General features: G+C 45.0%; 1 protein-coding gene across 1 annotated transcript in view; it reads left to right on the top strand.

Moving 5' to 3' along the window:
• The window catches only part of LAMA5 (laminin subunit alpha 5), a 207426-nt gene that overhangs the window by 57436 nt on the left and 131038 nt on the right, over window positions 1–18952 (top strand). Inside the window, exon 3 of the mRNA XM_083447232.1 lies at window positions 12222–12339. Within this exon, the coding sequence (XP_083303358.1) occupies window positions 12222–12339 (118 nt within the window). The remainder of the gene's footprint in view (window positions 1–12221; window positions 12340–18952) is intronic.

Here is an 18952-nt window from a genome sequence, read left to right on the forward strand (position 1 = left end):
CGCAACCCCAGAGTCGGTCACGACTGGACCTAATGGTCAGGGGTCCCTTTACCTTTACCTTTTCTCACAGGTGGGCAACCAAGTGCCTATTTAAAGTCCACCTGCAGGATGCGAGGGAAGCGGCACTCTCCTCTTCATACTGGAGGTAACAGAGCCGTTGTGAAAAGTAGCCATTGAAAGCCTTACCTTCCATAAATTTGAAATGGCATGCCTAACCTTTCTGGGTTTGAAAGTAAAACCCGATCTCTCTGTTCAGAGATGCACACCCGTACACAGCCAATCTGCATAATATATTTTCTGCTTGTGTGATCGGCCCTCTCCAGGAATGTACTTTTATGGCCAAGTTCGGCATTGCATGAATCTCATAGAGCCAGAAACAACTTCTGTAGACAACTTAGAAGTCCTTTTTCCCGCTCCCTCAAAATGATTACTGACTGCATTCATGGTTGCCAGGATCGCACTTGTTGGCACAAGCATGTAACTTGAAGAGTTGCTCTCCTGGGCAGGGTGGGCAGCACTTCATAAACAGAAGCGTTAGTGCTTCTTCCTCCACTGTCTCTTGTGGTTTTCATATCTGCAGTACCCTGTGCTCACTCATGATGTAAATCTCTCTTCAGAATAACCCAGCCCTGCCTGCAGTCCTGTTTCTCAGTCCAGAGAACTCTCTTAGCAATAAAGCATGCTTAATGGGCCACTTGCTGCAGCATATTGGCAGAGATCATTAGCTCACTTCTGGCAGGATACACACCTGCAAGAACAGATGGCAGGTGCAGGGTGCCAACTTGAAACGCAAGGGCTGCGGCAGTTTTTGCTCCCATCCACCTGTGCTTTGGTTTAGAGGTGTGAAACCCAGCTGTTAGTTTGATCTGGTTATGTGACGCTTCTTTTTTGATGTCTTAAAAACAACGTGTAGGATTCAGCTTACAAGCCCTGTCGGAAGAATCCCTGTGCATTTTCTACCTGTCATGGGTTTTCTGCGTCAGGTCCCCCTATCTATGTTTCCTAGCCTGTAGAAATTAGAAAAATAGTGGCCTTATAGAGCTATTGTGAGGACAACGTTAAGCTTTGTAAAGTATTTGACAGATTGTGCCTCATCTTTGAAAGATTATAAAGCATGATTAAATACTTTAATTTGTTTATTGAACTAATAGTACCTGTTATGTACTGAAGTTCTCACCCTGGGCCCGCAGGGGGATACTGTAGATAGTTCAGGTCCACATATGCAAATAAGGGATTGAAGGTGACGTTCAGTGATTGGATAGTTACAGAAAATGGTTACTGTTGCGTTGTAGTGGAGCTCTATATAAGCAGGCTGGCTGAACCCTTCAGTTCAGTTCTGTTCTGGCCTGTGAATAAACAAGAGCTGTTTGAAGAATCACTGTGTCATCTGATATGTTCACCCAGAACTTAACATACCATCCCCACCTCCTTTAAAGAAAAAGCTTATAGAAGCTTAGAGGGGGGTTTCCATCTAGGCTCAGATCAGGTTCATACTTCCTTAGCATCACCAGGTACCCATCTCCAGGTGTTCTCTGGGTTGTAGTGAGGAGCCAGTCGGTAGAGCATGAAACACTCAATCTCAGGGTCATGTATTCAAGCCCTATCTTGGGTGAAATATTTTTCTTGTACTCCCTCCCAGCTCTACAGTCCTATGATTCTAGTTCAGAGAGTTGCAGTGGCATAATTCCACTCATCAAGTGTTTAGGCCCTCGGGGCATAATGAATATATGTAAAAAAATAGTCACATGGTGGGTTTCATTGTCCTGTCACTGCACTGGCAAAGAACGGAAGGGTCTTTGACATTGCTTCAGGGCCCTTCATCTGGAAATGGCAGTCTGAATGGACAACTGCAGAGGCTCCTTTATGTGCTACGCCTCCCTCTGTCCGGTGGTCAGCTGATTGAATAGCTTGAACGTCAAACGCTTCACTAAGTAACCTAGGAGACACAGCTTCCTAATTTCATGGAAAGACTTCATGCTGGCCCAGGCTCTACCAACTGAGAACTCATGGCACCAATCTGCCCCTGCTGAGCTGCATGCTCAAAAATCTAGTATTTTCTCCCGGTGGAATCAGTTCTTCACCAAGTGCAAGTAACTGATTTCACCCCCAGTAGAATCAGCAGTCCAAGCGGGGACTGTCCAAGTGAGGGGTGATGTAGGCCAGCAACAACGTAATTCCCCACCTGCACCACCTGAAATTGCACTAGTGGAGTTAAGAAGGCTTAGGGTAGCCAGGAGTATATTTTTCTGTGAATGGACTATGACCTCCATTCTGTTCTGGTACTCTAAACAAAATCCTGGGCTCAGGATTCTCCTTTGCACCAGACTCTTTTTGATGGATCAGAGTTCTAATAAAAGAGGGAAGTGGATTCTCAAGCCTGAAACCTCTACGCTGGTGTAGCCTCCCCCCCCCCAAAAGGACTGTTCAAAATTGAGACTTAAGTATATTGTTGTACTGATTACCAAATGCAAAATTCACCTGCATGACATAATTAAGGTCGCTCACACATTTAAGTAAGGACTTGCTTGCAAAGTGTTTTTGTTTGTTAAGATCTTTAGCGTTATTACTATTTGTTGCCTGAGTCCTGACCATCCCTTTTACCTTCAGTTAGGCTTGAACATCATGTCTTGTTGCTGCTCTCCCCCTGAAGTTGCAGCAGTAATATATAGTGCAGAGAGGATCCCTTGTGGAAATAAAAAAGGGAGAGGCTTGAGTTGTATTCCTTTCCAGCTGGATTCCTCCATAATTAACCTACTGTAGAAAGATAAGAGCAAGTTCACCTTCTCAGGAATGTAGGTCTGGAGATATATGTGTGTTGTGTGGGTGTGTGGTGAGGCTGGTGGGGATGAGGCACCTAGGAGGGCATTGTGTGTGCTCTCACTCACGTAGGTTGCTTTTGCAACAAAACGTAGTATTGAAAATGGATCTTTATGTTCTTTTCAAAAGTTAAATTATGCAGGGACCGTAAATCTTACTGAACAGGGAAGAAAGTTAAAATGTTTTAATTCTTAAATTGGCCTTTAGGGAACTGCCTCACAGTCTGGGTTTTTTTTTGGGGGGGGGGTTATATATGTTTAAGAGAAACGTTGCGTCAGCCATACCCATGCTGCATTCTCAAAATACAATGTTTACTGGGGAAACTGTTGGGGCTTATATTCCATCTGTTAACTGATGAATAAGTGAAAGGGAAACTATCAAAAGTGAGACAGAAGTGGAGAAGTTCAGAAACTCTGAGATGCGCTACCACAACCTTCTCCAACCAGGTGCCCCCAAAAAGTTTTGAATTGCAACTCTCATCATCCCCAGACACCACACACCTGGAGAGCATGTGATCTCACAGCACAATCATGAGAAAGAAACAGGAACTCTTAAAATATGTGGATTAATAAGGTTTCTGCGTAAATATGTGCTCAAGGGTGTTTATATTTTTTCTGGAAGAGCGCATGGTCAATAAATGGCTATAGGAGTAACAATGCTACTGCTGAACAAAAGAAATGGCAAAGTCCTTGATTGATGGACACCTGCATGAGTGTTTTACTGTTGGAAAGGAAGTATAAATCACCAGTTGCCACCAGCAGCAATATATATAAACAGATACAAACAGACTCCATCCTTCTTATAGAACTAAATAAGTGCATGGACTGGACTTGGCTCAGGGGCTGTTATTATTATTTCATGTTGACGGCCAGGCTATAAATATTATAATATTAAAAATAAATAGAGTGAGCTGCTGTTGTAATACATGCAAATACACAAGAACTTGCTGGATCAGGCCAATGGCCCAACTGGTCCAGCATTCTGTTCTCACAGTGGCCAGCCAGATACCCGTGGGAAACTCGCAAGCAGAATTTGAGTGCAAGAGTGCTCTCCCTGCCTGCAGTTTCCAGCAATGATACTCAGAAGCATCCTGCCTATGACTGTAAGTATATGAAGCCAAATAAATATTATAAAGGGATGCTGGTGGCACTGTGGGTTAAAGCACAGAGCCTAGGGCTTGCTGATCAAAAGGTCGGCAGTTCGAATCTCCGCAACGGGGTGAGCTCCCGTTGCTCAGTCCCTGCTCCTGTCAACCTAGCAGTTCAAAAGCACGTCAAAGTGCAAGTAGATAAATAGGTACCTCTCCGGCGGGAAGGTAAACGGCGTTTCCGTGCGCTGCTCTGGTTCGCCAGAAGCGGCTTAGTCATGCTGGCCACATGACCCAAAAGTTGTACACTGGTTCCCTCGGCCAATAAAGCAAGATGAGTACCACAACCCCAGTGTCGTCCGCGACTGGCCCTAATGGTCAGGGGTCCCTTTACCCTTTACTAAATATTATAAAATGCCATTTCCATGAGTCAGCTCAAAGCCAAATCACTGTGGCGGTTTGGGACGGATCATTTTACCCGTGTTTTCATCCCACTGGACCATTCCCACCACTCTGCCAAACAAATATTTTCTCCCCCATTATGCAGTGATTGGCACGGCCAAAAGTGCAGAATGCAGAATGCAGTAGCTGCCATATATATGCGTTCTTCTTTTTGCCATATATAGCAGTTTATAGATTTACTCAAGTCTCCTCCTGCTTAACTGGCTTTGACATTTCATAATAATAGCAGTAATAATAAAGATTGCTATTATTACTGTAAAAACAGCACCTATGAACTATGGTATGCCTGACAACAACTCTGTAATTAGGGTAACATTATTATCACCATATTGCAGCCATGCGAATTAATTCTGCATGGGCAATGAGCTATCCTCCCTTTCTCTCCGTTGAGAAAATGTTTGCTTGAGTCTCCAGAGATATTGAGGAAAATATGAGCTAAATAAAGTTTCTCTGTGTGCGTGTGTTTGGAGGGGGTGTGTGTGTCAAAATGCAGGCTATATTAGAGGTTGGCCAGAAAAGCAGAAATAGGCTAAATTTGGCATGCAAGAGTCTGCATTTCTTGCCAGTTCCCTCTTATTTTTAGTCTTTGGAGCCCTGTGAATTTTCTCAACATAAGCTCACTTGATAACAAGCATCCTGGCTTTATATCCCCATCCTCTGCCCTGTGAGTTCTGCAGGATGTGAAGGAAATAGAGAGTTCATTCCATGTAAAAACAGTGCTCCGTCTCCATTCTTCACTTTATACCATGGGATACAGCCAAGTGCAGATAATAAAAGAGTTGTATACTGTATATATATTGCAATCTGTACGGTTGAGGACAGATCAGGACAAGGAATGTGGGTGCGTGAGGGGTGGTAAGGAAGAGGAAATAGGTATGCTCCTTACAGAATAAGACCGTTAGTTCATATAACCCAGTATTTTCTACCCTGATTGACAGCAAGTCTGAAACAGGGGTCTTTCCCATTACTAGCTTCCCAGTCCTTTTAGATGCCAGGGAGCGAACTTAGGAACTTCTCCATGCAAAAGATGCATATCCCATGAAGTTGTGGTCCTTGACTGAACAGGGGGAAATGGCCACCAGCCAACCACCCCCCCCCCCCACAGAAACATCAGTTTGGAAAGTGGTTTAGTTCCTCAGAATCTGCATAGGGAAGGCCCCATAGCTCAGTGGTAGGAGATCTGCTTTGCTTCAGAAGATCTCAGGTTTTGATCCTCAGCATCTCCAGCTTGGAGAGACTCCTTGTCTGAAATTTGGTAGTAGACAGTGCTGAGCTAGGTACGAATTTGAAGATTAAAGTATGAAATGACTACTTAATCCTGTTGTCATGTTGTACAGTCAGCCAGAAATAGGAATAATTAGTGCTTCATGTGCTAAATCTTGACCAAGAAATAATTTCCACTGGGAAGTAGAAATGTGAAGGCAAGAAAAAGTTTTGGGAATCCTCTCCACCACCACCCTCCTCCCCAATTTAGCCTCTTTTCCCAGTGGAAAAATTGGAAATCTGGGGGGTGGGGAGGAAACCTTCATATGAGCTGTGTTCTTCTCTACTGGAAAAATAATTGCAATGCTTTTAAAGTCAGGGTTTCAAAAACAATGTTTTACCTGTACTTTGCTATTTCAAATGGTTTGAGTTTTTATATACAGTGGTGCCCCACAAGACGAATGCCTCGCAAGACGGAAAACCCGCTAGACGAAAGGGTTTTCCGTTTTTCAATGCGCTTCGCAGGACGAATTTCCCTATGGGCTTGCTTCGCAAGACGAAAATGTCTTGCAAGTCTTTTTTTTCACCCCCCACCCCCTTTTTCTAAGCCGCTAAACCGCTAATAGCCTTTTAGCAGCTAATCCGCTAATCCGCTAAGCCTTTAATAGCCACTAATAGCCACTAAACCGCTAATAGCGCTAAGCCGCTAATAGGGTTGCTTCGCAAGACGAAAAATCCGCTAGACGAAGAGACTCGCGGAATGAATTATTTTCGTCTTGCGAGGCACCACTGTATATATATACTAACCCTGCAAGATTATGTACAGTGTCGGGTGATTACAACTCCTGTACACTATAGGCATGTGTGTTCAGTCATTCAAAAATTTATTATAATATAAAGCACAATGCAAAGTATACGAAATCACGGCCTCGGTGAAACTGATTGTTAAGTTGTTGATCATGGCAGGGGAGGCAACACTCAGATACATTGTTAGCTGCTTGATAATGCATGCATTGATCCCCTTGAGAAAAATACTCAGAAGGAAACCATTTGACAGGGGGATATATTATGTGTTCGCTTAACATATGTGCAAGTCAAATCCTACCTGCCTTTCCCAAGCTAGCGTTATCCCACCAGCCCCAGACAACATGGCCAATGTGCAGGGATTCTGGAAGTTGTAGTCCAACAATATCTGGAGGGCACCAGATTGGGGGAGGCAAGAGACAAACATTTTACACTTCTAAATTGAGCAAAATATAGGAAACATAGGAAAATATAGTCCTTTCTTATGACAGAAAAAGAATTGTGTAGAAATTAGCTGCGGCACAAATTTCTACTAGTTTGTGTGGCAGCTAATTCATACAAAATTCATTTTGTGTCCTAAGGGAACTAAATTAAATTTAGAACTGATAGAAATGTAAGCTTTGCATATATTTCTCCTGAAATTTCCACTTATTCCAATCAACGCTGGCTATCTTCTGATGGTGACTGTCTGCTGATGGAAGGAATCTGTCAGCAGAATTTTGCCAATTCCTTCCTTCCTCCCCCCACCCCCCGTGACTCTCCCAAATCTGCTCCAGTGGGTCTCCAGTTCAAACTGTGGGATTGCAAAAAATATAACCTCTCTCTTTTTCTGATGGTGACTCACCACTCTTAGATACCATCCTCATGGCTTCCAAATACAACCAGGGTGATCTAGTAACAGGGTGGATTATTTTAGATTTCACTACATGTTTATGGAAGTATTGTCATAACCCTGTATAACGTTTGCCTACACTTAGTTGTTTTAATGGTTGTTATGTTACCAGAAAATTGCAGCGAGCATTCTGCTTATGTTCTGGGCTGTTAGAATCATAGAATCATAGAGTTGGAAGAGACCACAAGGGCCATCGAGTCCAACCCCCTGCCAAGCAGGAAACACCATCAGAGCACTCCTGACATATGGTTGTCAAGCCTCTGCTTAAAGACCTCCAAAGAAGGAGACTCCACCACACTCCTTGGCAGCAAATTCCACTGTCGAACAGCTCTTACTGTCAGGAAGTTCTTCCTAATGTTTAGGTGGAATCTTCTTTCTTGTAGTTTGTATCCATTGCTCCGTGTCCGCTTCTCTGGAGCAGCAGAAAACAACCTGTCTCCCTCCTCTATGTGGCATCCTTTTATATATTTGAACATGGCTATCATATCACCCCTTAACCTCCTCTTCTCCAGGCTAAACATGCACAGCTCCCTTAGCCGTTCCTCATAAGGCATTGTTTCCAGGCCTTTGACCATTTTGGTTACCCTCCTCTGGACACGTTCCAGTTTGTCAGTGTCCTTCTTGAACTGTGGTGCCCAGAACTGGACACAGTGTTATTGCAGCACTAATCAGAATTGCCAAGCAAACCTTTAATCTCTGCTTGGAAATCCATTTTATTACTCTTACTAATACTCCGATTGTTACGAACTAAAGCATAGTTGGTTGAAGCATGTTAAGGGGTGTCTAATCTGTATGAAAAGATCTTGAGAAAGTGCCTTTGTCTTTTGACACGGACTTGCCATGTAATTGTCACCCGCAAGAGACCACCCTGTACAAAGTCTCAGATGTTAAGAGTGCCAAGTTGCGTGTCGTTTTCCTCTCGGCCAGTGGATTTTGTGGGAAACTGAAAAAGGAAGAGCGAATCCCTTCATGCCAGAAGCCATACAAAGCTCTGGCAGGGATGTTAAGTTATTCCCCAAAGAGTGAAGCCATTCCAGGCAAGAATTTACAAAGCAAGAGAATGCATAACTTAGTGGGCTGGTATTTAGCCATGATTTCGTTGCCAAAAGAACAGTTGTAAACCAGTGAGAACTGAGTCCTCAAGGAAAGCAGCTGACTATAGAATCTGGCCTGGGCGGTTCAGCTTAATGAGTGGGTAGATGAGACTAATTAGGACCCTTGGCATCTGTTTGCATTCATGACATGATGGGCTTTGCAGCAGTCCTGTGGGTAAAAGCAAGGATGAACTGTTGCTTCTGTGATGTTCTGAAAAAATCAAGCAGCGATTTGGAAGCCTTAGATTTGCTTTTCCTCTTGGTGGTTGACCCATTGTAGGAATGTTAAAGCTTTGTGGGGGGGATGGGTTCCTGTTTTGTCTCTCTCTCTATAGCAGGGCAGTCCAACCTCTCAGACCAAGTGGGCTGCAAATGTAGTTCAACAGGGAACCCGCAGGCTGCCACACTGCCTTGTTGCCTGTGCAAGCCCTAAATTTGATGCCCCCACCCAGCCCTTGCGCTGCCTTCCCAAAGCCAGGTAGGCAAGGCGCAGGACTCTGGGAACGAGGTGCAAGACTCTGGCAGGGTCCTAGACATGCCCTACTTCCCGTCTTAAGCATATCCGGCGCCGTGGTGCAAAGATCCCTCTGGCGGCTCCCCGGAAACTCAACAAGGGAGGGAGTGTTGGGAAATGACCTCTGCCTCCCCCACTGCCCTGATCCCCAGCGTGGTGGCGGTGATCAAGCAGGAAAACATGCTGGCGGACATGCTCTCCAGTGTCGGGACGCCTGGGAAGGCTGTGTGCCGCCTTTTGCCAGGAAGCAGGAGGAGGACAACAACTGGGAGCAGGGCCATCTTTAGCACATTCAGAGGCTTGGGAGGGATGTTGCATGCAGCTTCCATCCTAAACCTCTGCGGGAGGTGAGGGAATTCCCTTGTCTCCCAGAAAAGCCAGTAGAAGCCGCGCAGTCTCTCACCTCCCAAAAAAGCCAGGAGAAGCCACGTGCTCTTTAAAGAGCGTGGGGCTATCCCTGAAGCCTGGAGAGCCTGGTGTGCACCGACCCCTCTCACTCTCCAGGCTTCAGGGATAGCCCTGCACAGCCCCTCCGGCAGGGAGAGGTTGCGTGGGGCTAAAGAGGAAGCCAAAACAGCGAGCGGCATCCATCCTGCTTGAGAGCCAGTGTGGTGTAGTGGTTAAGACCGGTAGTCTTGCAATCTGGGGAACCGGGTTCGCGTCTCCGCTCCTCCACATGCAGCTGCTGGGTGACCTTGGGCCAGTTACACTTCTCTGTCTCTCAGCCCCACTCACCCCACAGAGTGTTTGTTGTGGGGGAGGAAGGGAAAGGAGAATGTTAGCCGCTTTGAGACTCCTTAAAGGGAGTGAAAGGCGGGATATCAAATCCAAACTCTTCTTCTGCTGCTGCTGCCTTGGCTTGTGCCATAGCTGAGCGCAACCCCTCTGGAAGGAAGAGGTTGTGCAGCCTGCAAGCTGCTCTTTTGGGCGGGGGGGGGGGGGCGGTAGGTGCCTGTGGAGGTGCACCCTCTCCAGCATTTTGGTGAGGTTCCTGGGTGTATTAGCACTAATTTTCTTTGTGCTAAGTACCACCTATAGGTGAGTTTCAGAGTGAATTCTTTTCATTGATAGGATTTAAAGGGGGGGTTTAGACCACATTTTGGTCCATTGAGACCCCAACATATTTCTGACAGAGCCAGGGTGGGGAACCTATGTGGATATCTGCCAGTTCCTAAGTTGCTCATCCTGTCAGATGCTGGTCTTGATTGTCTTCTATAACTATAACTGGGACTTTCTTCTGTTTGGGGCTCAAGGTCCATAGGTTTGAATAGCACTTCGAAGCATTTTCTTCCTACTGTGTGTGTCCTGCACAATTTAGTTCACTGTGCTGGACTTGAAAACGCACTCCGTTGTAAGCATTATATTTCCTCTGTGTGTTGATCTTGCAGCGTTCTTACCAGTAAAAGAAGCTTCCCCACCCCGCCTTTTAAATATCAGTTTTTGACAGGATGATAAAGTGAAGATTTTTGGAGAGAGCCAGTGCCAGCTTGTGAGGGGAACTTCTGTTGCTGAGTTTGTTTTTTCCTAGTCCTGACATTTTAAAGCTGTACATTTATTTCAGTCTTGGCAAGGACGTGGTTGCATAAATCAGCGTTCGAACTAATTGGGAGCAGCTCAAGCGGAATGCTAAGAAGGCCTTATCAGAAGCCACTTGTTGCCCTTGCCTATGGAACTAGCTGGGTGTTTTATCCAGAATGCGGCAGCCAGACTGGTGACTGGGAGCGGCCGCCGAGACCATATAACACCGGTCTTGAAAGACCTACATTGGCTCCCAGTACGTTTCCGAGCACAATTCAAAGTGTTGGTGCTGACCTTTAAAGCCCTAAACGGCCTTGGTCCAGTATACCTGAAGGAGCGTCTCCACCCCCATCGTTCTGCCCGGACACTGAGGTCCAGCTCCGAGGGCCTTCTGGCAGTTCCCTCCCTGCGAGAGGCCAAGTTACAGGGAACCAGGCAGAGGGCCTTCTCGGTAGTGGCGCCCGCCCTGTGGAACGCCCTCCCATCAGATGTCAAAGCGATAAACAACTACCTGACATTCAGAAGACATCTTAAGGCAGCCCTGTTCAGGGAAGTTTTTAATATGTGACATTTTAGTGTATTTTTCATCTTTGTTGGAAGCCGCCCAGAGTGGCTGGGGAAACCCAGCCAGATGGGTGGGGTACAAATAATAAATTATTATTATTATTATTATTATTATTATTATTATTATTATTAGTGCGCACTCTTTCCTCTCCATCTGTCTGGACTGCCAAATGCATAATTAACTGCACCAGGGAGTGGTTTATTTCAAGAGCAGGAGTCAACCCTACTACAAATTGATAAGCTGATATACAAGTCTCCAGAAGCACAGGAAGTGGTTTCTAGAATTCTTCAAGGTTCTAGATGAGATTACTGAAATTTTTTATTTATTATTTTATGCTTGGCTTGTTGTAGTTCATGATTAAGCCCTCTGCCTTTACCCCCTTAGCATGCAAATCTAGCTGTGTAGGAAATTGCTCTCACCTTGGTGGTCCACAGTGTTTTGAGTAACTCTGCTTGTTTTTTCAGGTTTGATTTGTGACCTTTTTTTTTTTGCAGGCGGTACTGTTAAGACACTACCTTGTAAGCTTGTTAAACTTTTCAGGGCTCCTGAATGGAACCGCTCTATTTTTTCCTGTTGATTGCTGATTAATAGCTTCGCTAAATTGACCAAGCATCAGTTCCCTTGGGGGAGTAGGGCGGCATTAATTAATTATTGGTTCTTTTGTTGTTGCTGTTCTTTTTGGAAAAATATAAGAGAAAAACAAGAGTTAATTAGCAATTAAAGGCTCGCTCTTTTTCCCTCTGCAGGAAGTGAAACTGGCACTAAGGCAGTCTTAGAATGAGCATTCAGGGGCAAATCAGTCTATTACTAATTCACCAGCCCATATCTACAGGAAACAAACAGAGGCTGAACCAGCAACCAAAGGCTTTCAAGTAGCATTACAGAGGAACTTTGCTGAATGGAAATTACTCATGAGTAGACATTATAGAAGGCTCTTTGCCATGAGTCCCAGCGTTTCTGGATAACACAGCAGTATATTAAGTACTTGTGGAATCTCTATTTCAATTCTTCTCCCTGCATTTTATGTAATGAAAATTGCAAACGAATCTTGCAAAATGTCCGAGAAACACCACAAAGGAGGGATAAGGCAGTGATATTCACAATCTGGTTTTGATTCATGATTAACATTGAAATAAAAGCTTGGCAAAAGTGTCTTCATCGTATAACCAAAGTGTCGTTCTGTGCATCTGTAACATAATGAAGATTTTGTGCACTGCTTTTTATCTCAGGCTGAAATTCACCTCTGTTTCTTCTTTCTCTCACAGCTCTTCCATGTGGCCTACGTCCTGATCAAGTTTGCAAATTCCCCTCGCCCAGACCTGTGGGTGCTTGAGCGGTCAACGGATTTTGGACTTACATATGAACCTTGGCAGTACTTTGCCTGTGAGTATGAGAGAAAAGTGGAAGGGATGTGGCAGTGGAACCACGTTCACCAGGGGAGGGGACCCTCCAGTCTTGGCCTGCCAGGGATACAGGCTGGCCTGCAAGGCCATTTCCCCCAACAGCAGCCACCTTGCCCATCAGCTGATGTCTCTTATGATGTCATCTGATGGACAGCAGGAGGTGGGCTAAGTTCTATGTTGGCTGAGTGTGCCAGTTCCCAGGAGGGAACTGTTGGCTTTTTGCAGTATAGTAATGCTGCAGAGAGCTTGCTGGGGAGACCATGCATTAAAAAGGGACTCAAAAAGTACTTAAACAAGGTTTTAATAACAAAACCAGAAACTCCTTTTGCACTAAATACATTAACAAACAAACACGACCCAACCACCAACCCATCCCCCAGGGTAATGGCAGAGCTAGGTGCTGCTCCTTATATACTACACGCAATTCCTGACACAGCTTAATCAATGCAACTCAGCAGCACCTGCTATGTTTCACAGCTGTAAAGCTGGATCTCGTTATTTTGCTCTGGCCCTTGCTCTGGCCCCTTAAAGATATACACATCGGGTGAAACAATGATGAACCTTTACATTTAAAGGAACAATTCAACAGGAACAAGGGTGTGCAGCCAAACTGAGCAGGATTTAACCCCTGCTCATGAGCTATTGAGGGATGTGGGTGGTGCTGTGGGTTAAACCACAGAGCCTAGGGCTTGCTGATCAGAAGGTTGGCGGTTCGAATCCCCGCGACGGGGTGAGCTCCCATTGCTCGGTCCCTGCTCCTACCACCTAGCAGTTCGAAAGCACGTCAACGTGCAAGTAGATAAACAGGTACTGCTCCAGCGGGAAGGTAAAGTGTGTTTCCATGCGCTGCTCTGGTTCACCAGAAGTGGCTTAGTCATGCTGGCCACATGACCTGGAAGCTGTACGCTCGCTCCCTTGGCCAACAAAGCGAGATGAGCACCGCAACCCCAGAGTCGGTCACGACTGGACCTAATGGTCAGGGGTCCAGTCTACTACTTTTTACATGAGCTATTGGGCTCAGTTTTTCAAGATTCCACAAAACCTCTTCCTGATTCCCTTTGCATTGGAATCCCTTGCTATAACAAAGGCTTTCCCCCTATGTTTCAGTAGGGCTTTTGATGGAGTTTACATTGAAAGCCCTGTTTAAATGGAAGGGGAAACCTATGTTTTAGTAGCACCTTGCTCCTGCCATCATTGTGACACCAGGTGATAGATGGGTGGGCATCCCCACCCAGCTGCCACATTTGGCCAACGAGGCTGATCCTAGTAAGGACCTGGCTTGTGAAGCAAAAAAAGTTTCCCACCTCTAACCTACTCCAGTGGCCGTGGAGCAAAAAAACAGCCAGCATTTCATGACTTAGGTAAAGCACTGTATTATTTCTCCCCTTTGCTTACTCATTTGTCATAGTGGTATATAGAATCTGCAGGTTCAACTGAATACCAGTTGATGGAGAACTACAACGGAAGAAGCTAGTGCTTCCAGTCCTTTCTTGTAGACTTACCAGAGGCTTCTGGTTGGCTACTATAGGAAGCAGGTCTGGATGAACCTTTAGTCTGAGCAATCAGGGCTCTTCTTATGCCTATATCCCAACCAGAATGCACTTGCATCATACAAAATACTTTACTGTACAGTCAGCCAGATTTTCCACATTAACGATCTAGTATCTTGAAAAGGTGCGTAGATGAAGGAATTTTGGCAGGTGTAATTTTCCAAATCAGCACAGCAGAACTGTGACCTGACATGTTGCTTTAAGTTCCTCCCTTAGCTGTTGTGCAGAAGCTGCAAGATCCTTAAAATAGCTGCTTCTGACTTGGAGTACATGGGTTTCAGTGTGTGATAGGCTTTCCTGGAAGAGATTCCTCACCGACCCCTCTCAAAGTGGATTTTGGTTGGGTCAGGAGGCATGGTTATCAACCCAAACTACCCTCTTGTACAGCGAACTGTTGATTGTTTCATTTCCTTAAGAGAATGTGACTGGTAGTCAATTGATGGAAGGGTTCAGGCTGGATCAGACCTGCAAAACCTCTTCCTGAGCAGCCATAGGGCCAGGATTCACAAAGGCATTGGTAGGATTGCTGACATTTTTCTCGGATGACTCTTGTGCTTGTAACAACTGTATGACAAACAAAAATGCAGCAGATGGAGTATTTTGTGGCCTGCAGAAACAGGAACAGTGGAGGGAAAGTTACTTGTTGAATTTCTTGCATTATGCAGCTGTTAAAAGCAGAGGCAGCTAGCCAGAAAAAAAATAATAGAGGAAATATAAAGTCCTATAAGTAACATCTGGACCTGTTCTGGCAGTTCAAGAGGTAAGGAGGTCTTGCAGCAATTAGTAGGTGAACATGTTGATCAAACAGCTGTTAAATCCTCATCTACAGGGACCAGTTGAAAATATGGCAAACGTATTTGAAACTTGTTCTTGACTTGTGTTATTCTGCTCCAGCACACACTCTGCACTTAGCATGCCGTCTGCTTTTGGAAATGTATTGTGATGGGATAGTTGGGTGCCTAGTGAAGAATGTGTTTTTCATTGCTGCTGACTACTCAAAAAAGGTATAATGATTGAAAAGATGAGTTATTTTTTGAGTCTCAAGTGTGTTTTTTATTTTACTTTATTTTTAACGAGGAGAGTCAGAATGACTGAGGTCGATAATATCTGCAATATTGCATCCTTTCTGGAATGAGGGAAAGGAATGTTCCCCTGAAGCTAACAACAAGGGGGTTTGTTTGTTTGTTTGTTTGTATACACCAGTGGCGTAGCGTGGGGGTGAAGGGGGGGCCGGGCGCAACATCTGGGGGGGGCGCTTGCACTCGCAGCTCTCTTCCCCTACCTGGCTCACTCACTGCAGTGCTGGCTGTGCGAATCCGATCCGAGCCGCCGGGTCGCCGCCCACTGTGGAGGGGAGGGTGCCAGGCGTGCGGTGCGGTGCGGAGAGAGAGCGAGAGACTATCTGGGGGAGGGACAGTGCAGCGGGGGGGGCGCAAATTACTTGCCTTGCCCCGGGTGCTGACAACCCACGCTACGCCACTGGTATACACTGCTTGATGGTTAAAAAAACCCCTAAACCTCAGGAAGAATAAATGAATAAATTTATTGCAGGTAAAACAGTTGAAAGCTGCAATATGAAATGTTCAAAAAATTAAAATGAGAAATGAACTAAAATAATATTAAAACACACATCAACATTCTCGATATTGGGGAGGCTTGTCCAAACAACAGGTTTCTAAGCAGGAGCTGAAAAGAGTACAGTGAAGGTATCTCTCTACCTGATGTCAGCAGGCAGGGAATTCCCAAGTGTAGGTGTTGCTGTACTAAAATAGCGACTTCTTATCAATGTGTTCTGGTTTGTGGAGTTGCCAGGAAAAGGTGTGGGCTAATGGTAGTATTGCAAGTGTAGAAACACAAGCCAAAATATTCTGCACCTATATTGTGTTCTGATAACAGAGAGAGGGGTCCTGATATGTATAGTGAAGAGCTCATGAGGAAATGGTTTTTCATTGCTCACTCATTTTATCTGTGTTGTTGTATCCTGGATGTAAAGAGTTTTATATATTTGCTTAAGGAAGTTACTTTATAGGTTGGTCCTGACATGATAAGCACCCAGACATTCGCCTTGTCTTTCCTAAATCTCTGCAGTTAAAGATTAGAGCAACCTGCAAGGAGGTTTCTGTGTATCTTTCTGTGGTCTCCCATTGTGATGTTGTCTTCTTCCTGCCTTTTACTTTCCTCATCCATCATTCCTAGCATTTATTGGAAAGCTAATATTTCAGCCAGAAACTCTGTGAAAGCTTGGGGGCATATCCTGACAGGAACAACTCGCCAGTTGTTTCTGAAAGCGGTCACAATTAGGAAGTGCCATTGCTTTGTATGCAGAAAGAGTCATCTTCAACCATTGAATATCTGGGATCCTCAAACTTCAGCTAGCCTTGGTCATGAGCCCCAATTTGTGGTTGCCACAACTGCCCACCAGAGGTGCGTGGAAAACCTCCAAAGAGCAGCACGAGGGGAGAGAAAATTCCCAGCTCCCCTTCTCAGGGCCAAGCTCTGGAAGATGGAGGAAACGAGGTTCTCAAAAATGCAGTGTGAGATGCCTCCAAGCCTGTCATTCTTGTCCCAGAGGTAATTCTCAGCAAGGCAAGTGTTATGAAGAACTTTGCAGGTGCTTGTGGATTTGGTGGTCTCCATGATTCTGTTAGTCTCTCTTTATCTCTGCTCCATTCTTACAAGTGATGTGAAAAAGCAATAGTAGATGTTGACGTAGTAGTAGTAATAGTGTAAGTTCTTAACATTCTTACATCTTGACACAAGACTTCACGTCTGCTGTCTGCAGTTAAGATAAATACTAGTGTTCCCCCATCATTGTATCTGAATGCCACAAATATATTAAAGTTTGTAGTTCAGAATGTTTTTTAAGTCTAATGTGCTTCTGAATATCTCACTCATTTTCAGTTGGAGTAGTTATCTCTCTCCTTCTCTGAACCCATAAGTATCTTTCACAAACACCTTCTTGCTTTTGTCTTTTGATCACAAGTTTTGCATGCTGCTTGGGCGTATGCTTTGAGTGGCGAGATGGTTCAACGCCTTGTCTTTGTTTTCACTCAGAAGCAGATTTTTCACTTAGCACAGCATCTCTCTTATTTGCCCAAAATGGCCCTGTTTGGAGATCCACCCATCTTTGACCTCTGTGGCGCTAAGCCCAGCTGTGTCACTTCTTGGCAGACATTTTTATCTAATTAGTTGGCAGTGCCAAGACCAATTTGGCAGGACCATAGCTATATCAATTTATTATAGGACATGGGAAGAAGAGGTGGATGTTTTCTGTAGTCTCGTTTCCTCATTGTTTGTGGTCCCAAGTTGGCTTTGGAAGAGGAGCCTGTTTCTGTTTCCTGCAGCCTAGACAATTGGTATTGCCGACCAGACATTTAGGGCCGTCTGTTGTTCCTCCGGTAGTTCCCTGGGAAAGGGAAATTAAGGAAATTGGACAAGAGAATTTATTTCTCAGTTTGATGTTGCCTGCTGGTTTCCAGAGCAGAATCTGAGACATGCTTTACCAAGGAGCTCCAGCTTGTTCTGCAAATATATCATTATGAAGTTCGCAGAGAGCAGCCAAGCTACTCTGAGCATGTCAGGCACCAGGTCCTCCAGGGAGCCAAAACAGTAATTGGTAGAAGATGTGAGCTGATCTTTACTGTGATCTTTTAAACAGAAAAACCTGGTGAAGGAGTGCCTGGAAAGACTATACGGTGAATTATCCCCTTGGGTGTGATTCCATCCCTAATTTCTATGACAGCGTGTATCTGTGAGCTCATTAGGTTTCCTTTGTGGATAGGAGAACAAGAAGCATGTTTATCGTAAAATGAGTTTCCCTCTCCCAAATAGTAGCAGAATATTTTTTATTTAATGACTCACATTTTATTCATTTATTCATTTTCTTCCTGTTTCAAAAAACCTTCTGCTGAAAGACGCCCAAGGGCTATCAGTGGTAGCTAAGGTGGTCCTTCCTCTTCTGTCCACTGTTTCTTAACTCTAGTTTCTTCTTTGTGGTCTCTGTGCATTCTGCAGATGTGCAGAGTATAAGTAGCCTTCTAGAGCTTCAGTCAGTGCATTTTTGGTAGGAGATACACTCCCAATTGTCTAACACAGGCTTCCTCAAACCTGGCCCTCCAGATGTTTTGAGACTACAATTCCCATCATCCCTGACCACTGGTCCTGCTAGCTAGGGATCATGGGAGTTGTAGGCCAAAAACATCTGGAGGGCCGAGGATGTACAAAGTCTCCATTCAGTCGCAAACCAGTATTGGGTGTCGTAGCCAGCAATTAGCTTGCAAATGAATTTCACATGAGAAAGTCAATCATTTTAAACTGGCTTTTTTTTGCTTAGCAATTTAAATCATGATGGTTTTGCTCTGTTCACATGTTGTGGTGATCTGAAAGGTTTGTTGTGTGTTTGGAAAGAAGAGCCACCCGTCACAACAAAACCCCTTCTTCTTCTTCTTCTTCTTCTTCTTCTTCTTCTTCTTCTTCTTCTTCTTCTTCTTCTTCTTCTTCTTGGATATGGCTCTGCAGACCCCATCAGCCCATGACTTTCCTTGTGCAATTGATAGGTGAACACACATCACTGCCCGAGTGCTCTCCAACCCCTTCCTTCCAGTCTCCAAAAAACAGAAGCTTATCTGCCCACCCACCACTCTCCCATTCCGTTTGCTAGCTGTTTCTGCCACAACAGAAGAGTCAAAGGCACTTGTCCTTCCTGCATCCCACCCTCAACTCCAGTCTGCACATTTATTTTCCTCTGCTACCAAGGCAATTCTTCCCAGGGTGGTCTCCTTTGAAACCGACCACCAAACCTCCCTCTTAGCATGATAGAAGTTTGTATTTCAAAGGGGAACCAGGCTTTTATAGAAAGTAACAGAGCCTGACCTTGCATGCTGCAAGCCCCCATTCCACCTGTCGGTCATGGAACAGTGCCATGTGGCCGCCGGGTGCCAGGTGTATCTGGACACTGAACCAGCATGACTCGCAAGGAGGAGGAGAAAGAATTTGGCATGGTGGGGAGACAGTGAGAGTTGGCAGCTGGTTCTCTCGTTGCCT

Source organism: Podarcis tiliguerta (genome assembly GCF_965153285.1).
Source record: "Podarcis tiliguerta genome assembly, chromosome: 6".
NCBI lineage: Eukaryota > Metazoa > Chordata > Lepidosauria > Squamata > Lacertidae > Podarcis > Podarcis tiliguerta.